Here is a 12,014-nt window from a genome sequence, read left to right on the forward strand (position 1 = left end):
CTTTGCTGCACATGTGCCCTGCTAATAATAGTAATTGTAATAATTATTATTTCCACTTTAGTATGTAAATTTGGGAGAAGCTCTTTGTGGGGGGGGACAGGACCACAGTATGAGACATGAGACCCTTTCATTTCCAAAACACATACATACAGTATCTGTAGATAAGGCAGAACAAGCTGGTCTGAGCTATCGGCTGTTGGTGCACAGGTCAAGAGAATAGGTGTTTTCTGTGGTACTTCAGTGAAAGCCCTGGGCAGCTTACTTATTAGGCTAAGTAAGTTTTAGGAGTGCACCTAAATACAAAAAGCAGGGATGCAAGAACCACTTATTTGCATACATATATATTTTTCCAGTTCTCTTGTTGGGAAGCTGTGATTGCCTTTGTTTCCCTATTGAGGGTCAAGTCTGGGTTCACCTCTGGGTAATGTGTGAAATTGCCTAAGTTTCATACGTGACTGAGGATCTGAACCTGGGTTATCCCCACCTAATGCTGAGGGCCATTTCACACAGAACGCAGTAAGGATGCCTGAGGAATTTGATTCCTATGAAATCCTATGTGACCTGATCCACATTTGAATGTTCAGATTGGAACATTTATATTTTTCTGGAGGAGGGAGGGTCTCCGAATTTTGTGATAAAGTTCTTAGAGAGAATATATTTAGAAAAGCATATAGTACTGAGGTAAAACACCTACTCAAATACATATGTTTGTGGTGGTAATGCATATTTAAATAGAAATGTAAATAAGGATAGACATTCAGATTTCTTTTTTAAAATATATGTTGAAAAAAATCACAGATTCATTCAGAAATAAAACAAAATGGACTTATGAATGAACATAATGTGAAATTGACATGAACTGGAAACAGAATGATCCATTCATCCTTACAGTGGGAAGCCAAAGGGGCACAGCTAACTCAGAGGCTTTGCCAGTCATGGCTCCTTGACAAATATGCCATTATGGCATACGGATCTGCAAACCTCTGCTGGTTGAATTTGCACGTTGGTTTGAGACAGACACATGCAATGTCTTCCACATCTGTTTATATAATCAAGTGAAGCAGGCCTCTGGCATGACTTGTTTATTTGTACCACATGATACAGACGCTTCTGCACCTGTTGGCAGTTTTGCACCTTTTCAAAAGGACTCCCTGAGAAGCATTTCTCACCTTGGGCTTTTCTGATGACCACATCTGAGGGTGATAATATTGTCCCTGCCTTTTTTACTCAACGGGAGAAGCAGGGGCTGGGTGGACTTCCAAAAGTTTGCTTTTCAGCAAAGGGCCTTATTTTTGTTTCTCTTGGCCTCATCCTGTTGTAACCGATGATAAGATACCGCCTGAAACAAGGGGCAATGTTCTCCTAATAATGCAAGCCTGAGGATGGCTTCTACTGACCTTTTCCCTCTTCTGGAGCTTTCAGTGTTTTAGTATGTGTGGCTTGCTCTGGAAAGAATTTATAATCGGGAGGCTGTCAAAGGCGGCCATTGTTCTCACTGCTCTGAACATGTGGGTCAGATACAAGTGCTTTCATATCCCCCAGAGCCAGGAGCTGGCAACAAACAAAGAGCAAGACTGAATTCTTCAGAGGCATCAGGAAAAGCGTTTTGCATATTTTTCGGCTGCTGATTGCTCCGGGAAGAAAGACATCCCCTCTTTCATAACTGGAATTTCTCTCCGAGGTAGAAAGACGCTGTCTCCTGCAGCTCGCTGCTTCGTTGTTTGACTGAGCCAAAAGCAGCAGCAGCAGATTCTCTCTGCAGGTGTCCCGGGCCAGTATGATATCTAGGTGGAAATGATCAGCTTGGTGGAGTTAGACGTGCCTTGCCTGCTAACTTAAACGCAGGATGCCTTTGCTCCTATGATATGGACAATGGCTTGTATGATATGGATTTGGATGCAGAACCAGCCATGTTTCAGGTCAATTCCTTTCTTTTTACTTCTTGGTACACATGTAAACCTATACCTGATGGAAATGAGCTCTAGCCATAATCAATGGCTTAGTCTTTTAAAGTGCCACACATCGACACCACTTCTCTTCTTTAGAACATGCTAACCTGCTTTCTTCCAATTCTCTGTACAGTGTGTTTTCATTCTGGTGTGTTTTCATTCTGCACATTGCCGTAGTGGATTGTGTTTTGCCTTTAACGGTAGTCTCTTCGTAGTTACTTGAAAAATGGCTTTGGTTAGAGAGTGGCGGAAAGAGAAGTTTTGGGTGGAAGACTGACTTGTCTCTTTTTGTAAGCGTAAAAAGGCGATACAAGAATGGCGTTGGTGGCTGTGGTGATGTGTACATTTTACCACACTGACTCCTCTGGTATTGGAAACAGACAATTGGGCTGGGTTTTTTTTTAAAGATGGACAAAACTGTTTTGAGAGAGAGGCATTGTTCCGTAGTGTATGTACACATTTTGTTTGCCTCGTGGGTGGTTTTGGTTAAACTCTTTTCTTTCTACTGTTTCGAAAACCTGCAAAACCTATTGGATCAGAGACAGCCATGATACAAAAGAAATGTGTGTGAGTACCAGGGTGAACAATGTCTCCAGGATACCACTTTCAACTCCCTTAGAAAAATATCTCTCTGTCCCCAGCTGTAGGTTCTAGGCATGCTAGATTCTCAGAATGTTATTACTGTTTGCATTAAGGGTATTTCTTTAAAAACAACAACAACACTTTGTATGTCTGTGTGTGTTTGCTTCGTCCACATTAGGAGACTGAGGATGTTGAGAGCCCCAAGCGCAGCATCCGTGACAGCGGCTATGTAGACTGTTGGGACTCCGAACGCAGCGATTCCCTTTCTCCTCCCCGCCACGGAAGAGATGATTCTTTTGACAGCCTGGATTCCTTCGGCTCCCGCTCCCAGCAGACGCCGTCTCCAGATGTGGTGCTGAGAGGAAGCAGCGATGGTAAGCTGTGCTCTCCAGGGCTCCTTTTGAATGCGACACGAGGCTCTTCTGGTGTGAAATAGCTGGTGTGCTGTCGCTGGAGAAGCTGGCTTGGGTTTTGGAAGCGTGATGTGCCTTTTAATCCCTTGAAGTCAGAAGGGAACTTTTGCTGAATGCCAATTTATGGTCTAGAGCTTTGGGGGGTCACACTATGGCGGAAGCTTTTTGCCTTACAATTACAAGCTGTGGCGGGGTGGGGGTGTCATAGGAGTCTAATTTATGTGGTGGCACTTCTTGGGCCTGAAGTGTAAGGAGGTAATAATGATAATAATCTGACCAGGTCTCCCCACCTACTCTGGGCGGCTCCCAACAGAATATTTTTAAAAGCGATAGAACATCAAACATTAAAAACTTCCCTAAAAAAGGGCTGCCTTCAGATGTCTTCTAAAAGTCAGATAGTTGTTTATTTCCTTGACATCTGATGGGAGGGCATTCCACAGGGTGGGTGCCACTACCGAGAAGGCCCTGTGCCTGGTTCCCTATAACTTTGCTTCTCGCAGGGAGGGAGCTACCAGAACGCCCTCGGAGCTGGACCTCAGTGTCTGGGCTGAATGATGGCGGTGGAGACACTCCTTCAGGTACACTGGGCCAAGGCCGTTTAGGGCTTTAAAGGTCAGCACCAACACTTTGAATTGTGCTCGGAAACGTACTGGGAGCCAATGTAGGTCTTTCAGGACCGGTGTTATGTGGTCTTGGCGGCCACTCGCAGTCACCAGTCTAGCTGCCACATTCTGAATTAATTGTAGTTTCCAGGTCACCTTCAAAGGTAGCCCTACGTAGATCGCACTGCAGTAGTACAAGCGGGAGATAACTAGAGCATGCGCCACTTTGGAGAGACAGTAAATTGATTGACCTGGAGTCATGGTAAGAACATAAGGGCTGGTTAGATCAGGCCAGTGACCCAACTAGTCCAACTTCATAGAATCGTAGAGTTTGAAAGAACCCTGAGGATCGTCTAGTCCAACCTCCTGCAATGCAGGAATAAGCAGCTGTCCCATATGGGTATCGAACGTGCAACCTTGGGACTATCAGTAGCCTGCTCCAACCAACTGAGCCATCCAAGGAATCATCTTGTTCTTATGGTGGCCAACCAGATGTCTATGGGAAACCCAAAAGGAGAACCAGAGGGCAGCTGTTTTCTCCCCCACATTTGATTCCCAGGAACTGGTATTCAGAAGCATGCTGTCTCTAACCAGGGAATCTGAGCATAGCCGTTGTGGTGTAGGGGAAAAACTTGAAAGTTAACATTTAGTTAGCAGATGATATAGCTAGTCAGGCATTTATTTGCTAGTTGGTTTATTTAGATATGTATAGGCCGCCTTTTAGGGTTAAACCACATAAGGAGGCCTTCCGCACGCATGCAGATCAGTCGGCTGCAACATTAAAATGCCATAACAATAAAATACTAATAACTAGCAGTATCACCAGTCACAACAACCTGCAGCACAGTGTAAAAAATTAGATTAAAAAAAGAATTACAGTATTGCAGTTCTGTATCATGGAGCAGCACAATAGGAAAAATAGCATGCTCTTTTCTTTTCTTTTTTAAAGAAGAAAGCAGTTTTAAGTAAATGGGTCTTTAAAGGCCTATAAGGATGGGGACAAGAAGGTTTCAGTTGAAACAGTTCCATGGACATGGGGACCCCACTGAGAGTGCCCCACATGTTGTAAACTTGTACAATTTGTACGAAAATGGAAGTATACAAGTGGGATATGGGATGCAGAGCTCAAGGTGTGAACTGGTTGATATGGATGAAGGTGATCCTTCAGGTCACCTGGTCCCAAGCTGTTTAGGGCAGGGACCTTCAAGATGCCATTGTACTACAACTCTTGTCCCTTGTGGTTGGACATTCTGTCTGATACTGATGCGAATGGAGTTCAGCAACATCTGGAGAGCTACAGTTAGTAGACTCGGTTCTCTGTCCCTGCCCATGTTGATGTGCAACACTACCAAGGGACGTGGGTGGCACAGTGGTTTAAACCACTGAGCCTCTTGGGCTCGCCAATCGGAAGGTTGGTGGTTTGAACCCTCGCGACGGGGTGAGCTCCCGTTGCTCTGTCCCAGCTCCTGCCAACCTAGCAGTTCGAAAGCACATCGGTGCAAGTAGATAAATAGATATCACTGTGGCGGGAAGGTAACTGGCGTTTCTGTGCGCTCTGGCTTCCATCATGGTGTCCTGTTGCGCCCGAAACAGTTCAGTCCTGCTGGCCACATGACCCAGAAGGCTGTCTGCGGACAAATGCCAGCTCCCTCAGCCTGAGAAGTGAGATGAGTGCCGCACCCATAGTCGCCTTTGACTGGACTTACCTGTCCAGGAGTCCTTTACCTTTTGCAACACTATCATCTTTGAAAAGAAAGTAAAAATGTTTAAAGGTCTTGAGTTCATTTTGTACAGTTGTTCAGAAGTTTGTTTCCTTTCTCCCATATTGCTTGAACTTTGGGTCATCCCATGAAGTTGAGCGTCCTGTGGCTAAATCCATGGGATGATCCTGAGTTCAAGTATTCTTGTAGGTTCATGACTAGCTTTGATGGCTTTTTGAAAAGGATTAGCAAATCCTTGGGTGGGGGTGGGGGTGTATCCATGGCTATTAGCCAAGGAATCTCCGTCTTCAGAGATGGTATTACTCTGAGTGTCATACATTGGAGATAAGCAACGATGGATGACCACTGCTTCTTCCAGAGACATCTGGCTGACTGCTGCTTAAAATGCTGAATGAGACGGGCTTTGATCAATTCCAGCAAGGCAGTTCTTGTGTTGTCATCTAGCTATATCTGTAGTGCAGCTGCTTGTTGAATATTTCTGCTTAAGACAGCTAAAATATTATGCCTGCAGAGAGCTAGAGGAGTTTTTCTTGGAGCTGTGTGAACACAGCAGTTATTGTATTTCTGACCTTCAAATTCAAGATTATAATAGGAAAAACATATTATAGGACGTCCCTGTGTGTTCTCAATTATCACTGCTAACTGAAGATTTCCCTGTGCAAGGGGCGATACTCAATTGTGTGTTTTTTTAAATGTTTAATACAATAGAGATGTGGGTCATTAAAAAAAAATCTGCCCTCATTTGTGCAGTCCCATGAGCAGTTTGCAAATGTGACTTTGTGAAACTTCAAGATGGATCTTAAAGCACAATAGCTTTTACTGACAATTTAAAAACTTGATTCTCACTCTTAAGTAGCGACTGGAATTTATGCTTCATTTGCCCATTGAATTTAAGGAGCACTTTTGCATGTGTCATGTTCTGTGGCAATTGACACTCTGAAGCCTGCAAACCGTACCTTCATTTGTGGGGGAAGGAGATGGACACCTTTGCACCAGATAATTGCAGTAATCCTCCTACTGGCACACTTGAATTAAGCATTTAAACTTGACTCCTTTCTTTCTTTTTCTTAATTTCTTTTTTGTGTGTTTTGTTTTCCACATAGGCAGAGAAAGCGATTCGGAATCTGACTTGCCGCATCGAAAGTTGCCAGATGTGAAAAAAGACGATATGTCTGCAAGGCGGACATCTTATGGTGAACCCAAATCAGTTGTGCCTTTTAACCAATACCTCCCCAATAAGAGTAACCAGACTGCCTATATTCCGGCTCCTCTCAGGAAGAAGAAGGCTGAACGAGAGGAGTTCAGGAAGAGCTGGAGTACTGCTACTTCTCCCCTAGGAGGAGAGAGACCTTTCAGGTAAGGATTTGGCCACTTCTCAGGTTACCAAGCCAGAGCCACCTAAACCTAACAAGTGCATGTCCCATTCACAGGTGACCAATAGATGGTTTCTGGCCTTGTTCTCTCTTGCTTGATTAATTGCAAGATGGCAATCATATGGAATGCAGTTTGACTTAGAACATCACATAAACAGCTCTGCTATACTTAGTTTATTGAAACATTACTACAGAATTACTTAAATGAGTTTTACTGTGGACATAAGGTTGTTTGACCTACTTCGTTTTTAACAAGATGCTGGGTTTCATATTAGTACCGTGTACGTTACTTGAAGCCAGAACTTTGGTTCAGATGCTCTAAAACCTTCTCACGGATTGCCGTCGTGGGTGCTACAGTTTTGTGCTCATCTCTCTCTTTCCTCAATTCCCTCCCAAATCCATCATTTCCAGGAAGCCCTTGGCTTAAGGCCTAAGTACTTATCCTTAGCTAACACAAAAGCCTCATTACAGTCAAACCTCGGCTCCCAAATGCTGAAAACCCGAAAGTCAATACTCTGGTTTTCGAACGTTTTTCGGAAGCCAAACATCTGACACAGCTTCTGCTTGAGTGCAGGAAGCTCTTGCAACCAATAAGAAGCTGTGCCTCGGTTGTCAAATATTTTGGAAGCTGAACGGGCTTCTGGAACGGATTACGTTCAGCAACTGAGGTTTGACTGTATGTATGACTGCAGTTGCTCGTATTCTGCTCTTATTGCCTCATTCTTTTCTTTCCCCTTGCTGAACTACCAACTAAGTCTCAATCACAAGGTCCTTGACACAGCAACCTTCCTTTTTGTGTGTGTGCTTATTTTATCCTGTAAAGTGCCAAGGGCACTGATGGAGCCCTGAAGGATAGTGAAGGAAGTAGCGTTATTTATTTACTTTTTAATAGAACTCCTATCCCACTTTATAGCCCAGAGAGGCTCTCAAAGTAGCGTACAAGAGATTCTCCCACTGCCACTGGGCACTGTCTACTAGGCATCTAGCTCACTGAAGGCGTCTGAGACAAGGTTGTAGGGCTAAACAGCTGGAACTCACTCACCCAGTGACAAGTCTTTCTGACCATTGACAGGCAGCTGTTCTGACTGATTTGGCACAGTCACACAGACACATGCTGCCTTCTGGCAGTGATTTACATGAGCCACAACAGTCCCTGGGGTCAGATGTCATTTGCCCCATGTGTCTGCATCCATGGAGACAACAGTGCATGATGGCTCTGAGAATATCTGAAGCAGACGGAAGGTGTTTCCCCCACCTAAACGTTGTGTTTTTGAAAATGAATATCCCACCTTCCTCAAGTTTTCCTTTATTTTAAATCTGGATATAATGGGTTTGATCCAGACTAAGTTCATTGGACTTGGTTCCCATTGAACTTAAGCCATGATTTACTTCCTCCGTTGATTTTGATGGGACGTTAATGCAACTAGTTTATTCTAGATCCAGCCTGGTATGTTTTCGAGCACAATTCAAAGTTTTGGTGCTGACCTTTAAAGCCCTAAACTGCCTTGGCCCAGTATACCTGAAGGAGCGTCTCCACCCTCATTGTTCAGCCCGGACACTGAGGTCCAGCTCCGAGGGCCTTCTGGCGGTTCCTTCACTGCGAGAAGTGAGGTTACGGGGAAGCAGGCAGAGGGCCTTCTCGGTAGTGGCGCCTGCCCTGTGGAACGCCCTCCCATCAGATGTCAAGGAAATAAGCAACTATCTGACTTTTAGAAGGCATCTAAAGGCAGCCCTGTTTAGGGAGGTTTTTAATGTTTAATGCTGTATTGTGTATTTAATATTCAGTTAGGAGCTGTCCAGAGTGTCTGGGGAAAATGCAGCCAGATGGGCTGGGTATAAATAATAAATTATTGTTCTTAAATTATTCCAATATGTGTGCATATATGCAAAAATGCGAGTGTACTGCCTTTCGATTCACATCCACATGTCAAAGTGGTGGTATCCTGCCCCCTTTAGTAGTGGCTCACATTTAAAAAGCCACCTCTCCTTTTAATTCAGTGCTGAATAATCTTAACCTGATCTGCACGGTCGCAAGCAGCAACAGGTAATAATAATAAGGTAGGACCGTGATGTGAAATAATCTGCCCTGTATGACTTGTTAGCAAAAGCCACCCTGAAACTATCGAAGAGGAACAAACCGAAGTACTGGCACAATCTGAAGAAGAGTGTTCGGGCTGTTGCGTGTCTACTGCAATCCCCTCTGGGAAGCCTGTTCAAGCAGACGTGAGCCAAGGAGAGCCTTTACGTCATTCGTCTACACATTCTGCCAAGAAAGCAGCGGGGCCCAGAAATCCCGAAAAAGATCCCAAGGAACTGGGCAAGCTACGAAGGATTGAGCAGGCCGGTATTAAGATCATGCCGGCTGTGCAACGCTATGGTAGCAGGTTAGCTCTCCCGCACTGTGGGACTTGGCGAGCGCATGCATTTGGTATTTGCCATGCTGTGTGGTTTTTCCTGGGTTTTGCTGCAACGTCACAAGAAAAATAACCTCATAAAATGCGCCTGTTGCTTCCTCGCCGGAATTCACTGCAAGGTTTTAGAAAACAATAGCTGGGAATTGCAGGCCAGCGCGCTGCAGTATTAGCTGCTATTAAGCACATTCATTGCAACTGAGCGATTATGGTGCAGGAATTTTTGGCTGGAAAAGAGTTGTGTGCTCTAATTACTGTGCCCTCTTAACAGGCTCTAAATGTGCAATTTTCTTGGAGCGGTTGAGCTTTGCTTTCGTGAGCGCAAAGAAAAAACGAGGTTAAGCAGTTGCATTAAAGGATTTCTAATTTAAAACAGGAATCGTAAAAATATTCAGCTCGTTACATTTTTCTGGTAGAGCATGGAGACTGTTCAACAATTTGCTGTAAGCAAACATGTGACAATAATGTTATCAGCAGCCATCCCTTCTCTTTCAGTTGTTCAGGCACGTCTGATATGAGGGTAGCTTGCTTGTTTCTGCTTTTCTACCTGTGGATATTGCGCAGGGTGGATCAGTTAGTTGGGCTACTCTGTCAGAATACAGACATGTTTGTGCATCCATGTGCAGCTTGACACATGGAGGAGTCTGGCTTGGGGTTTCTGGTGTTACTGTTCCTGTTTGTTTATTTTGCTTATTGTTTATTTTTCAAAAAATCAGGCTTGTGTATCTGTTTCAAACTGTTGCTGATGGAATAAAAACAGCAAGAGGGTGTGAGAGAATGCCTATCAAAGGTGCAGTATTTTTTAAATATAATCTTTTTATTTGATTTTCAAAGAAAAAAAGGAGAGAAATAAAAATAAAATAAACATACCTCAAAAAAACAGTACAAAATCCAAAAATTGATATTACTCTGAATCTCCTGACTTCCCCCATCCCTTCCATGGGTCCTTTTGATTCTATTTTGAACTGCATTTCAATACTTCTCCAATTTTTTCATCTTCCTAAGTTAACTATACATTCTGTTACATTACAAGTGTATTTAAAATCCTGCTAATGTTTTGACCTGTTTACAATGATTTTGTACATACATTATAAACATTTCCCATCCTTTTTTAAATTTCTTGTCTCCTTGATTCCTGAGCTCCCCAGTTAGTTTTGCCATTTCGGCATAGTCCATCAACTTGATTTGCCATTCTTCTCTGGCTGGGGCTGTCTCTTCCTTCCATATCTGGGCTAGTAACATCCGAATGGCCGTTGTAGCATACATAAACAGTTTCCTCTGGTCTTTCAGGATTTCAGTACCTATAATTCCTAATAGAAAAGCTTCTGGTTATTTTAAACATTCTCCCCCCCATTTCATTATATAACATTTCCCAGAATTTTTTAGTTACATTGCAATTCCACCACATATAATAAAAGGGACCTTCTTTTTCTTTACATTTCCAGCATATATTTTTCCAGCATATATTGGTCCTTGTTCTACACATTTCCAGCATATATATGTCCCAGCATAATATACGTCCAGTCCTTGTTCTACACATTTCCAGCATATATATTTCCAGCATATATTGGTCCTTGTTCTATACATTTTTGATAATTTTACCGGGGTTAAATACCACCGGCACATCATTTTCCTATAGTTTTCTTTCAATAAAGTACATGCCGTAAATTTCAGATCTATTTTTCATAGCCTCTCCCAATCTGTCATTTGTATCTTATGTCCCACATCTTTCGCCCATTGTATCATCACAGATTTGACCTGTTCATCTTTTGTATCCCATCCCAGGAGCAAATTATACATTTTTTGTCAACAATTTAAAATTATCTTCTAAGATCTCTCTTTGAAATCTTGATAACTTGTAACTAAAACTTTCTTGATGATATTCTAGCCAAACTGTTACCAGTTCTCTCAAAGGTGCAGTATTAATATTGTGATGAATTGCAGGTCCAATGGTTATGCATAAAATTGCATACAGTCAAACATTGGGACTGCAGATGAGGGGAAGAGAGAGAGAGAGAGAGAGAGAGAGAGAGAGAGAGAGAGAGAGAGAGAACACACCCTCAGAACCACTGTGCCAAATAGTTTTCCCCAACAAGCAAGGCAGAGAGCTTAAAACCTCTTTTCACGTCAAGTAACCCCGAGGAGACCCAATGCGAAAAGAGCTCAGAACTTGACTTGAGTTGCTTCACCTAGATTGCCTTCAACTACATATGGTTGAAATTGCACAAGCCAAATGCTGGTAAGACAAGGGATTGCTGCAACGTATTCTTGGTATGAGACCCAGTAGTACTGGTTTGCTACAGATGCAGCTGTAATAAAACTAATGGAAATGGCTTAACTGCACGTAGGGCTGCTTGGTGCGCACACACACACACACATACACACGAGAGATTGTTCTAAATTCAGAGTTGCTTTGTTTGTCAGGAAAGTCCTGGTCAACATGAACAAAACAATGGACGCATGAGTATCTTACTCATGTGAACGGTGTAGCAGAGCAGCAGATTAGTGTAGCCTGAAGCTTTTATTTTTTTGTGGAAAGTGGAGACAGCCACTTCCAAATCATGCTGCTCATGCACAAAAACATGTTTTCATGAGCAAGCTTGATTGCATTCAATTCCTCAAGTCAGATGCTGGCACGTCGTTGGAAGCAGCCAGGGCTGGCCCAAGGCATTTTGCCGCCTGAAGCAAAGGGCAAGATGGTGCCCTTGCATTCCAAGTAGAGGAACTGACCGGACTGGCAGTGGGGCAGTTCCCCCCTCCACAACTGTGCCTGGTTTTGCAGGCTGGTTTCGAGAGCTGCCGTTGCATCTCTACCAGTATCCGAAACTGTAAAAACCAAAGTTCAAGTTCCATTTGCTGAAAGTGTGCAGAGATTCGTGAGAGCTTCAGGCACACCTGGAAGTCGCCGTGGGGAAGATGTGCAAGGCCCCATTTTGCAAGGGAATGCCTGAAGCCACTTTACT

General features: G+C 43.5%; 1 protein-coding gene across 2 annotated transcripts in view; it reads left to right on the plus strand.

Moving 5' to 3' along the window:
* LIMCH1 (LIM and calponin homology domains 1) overlaps positions 1 to 12,014 on the plus strand; it is a 215,049-nt gene that overhangs the window by 143,688 nt on the left and 59,347 nt on the right. For both annotated transcript variants that reach the window (XM_053403907.1, XM_053403908.1), the window contains exons 6-8: positions 2,710 to 2,905; positions 6,371 to 6,623; positions 8,743 to 9,024. In XM_053403907.1, the coding sequence (XP_053259882.1) occupies positions 2,710 to 2,905; positions 6,371 to 6,623; positions 8,743 to 9,024 (731 nt within the window). The remainder of the gene's footprint in view (positions 1 to 2,709; positions 2,906 to 6,370; positions 6,624 to 8,742; positions 9,025 to 12,014) is intronic.

Source organism: Podarcis raffonei, chromosome 9, assembly GCF_027172205.1.
Source record: "Podarcis raffonei isolate rPodRaf1 chromosome 9, rPodRaf1.pri, whole genome shotgun sequence".
In the NCBI taxonomy this organism is placed as follows: Eukaryota; Metazoa; Chordata; class Lepidosauria; order Squamata; family Lacertidae; genus Podarcis; species Podarcis raffonei.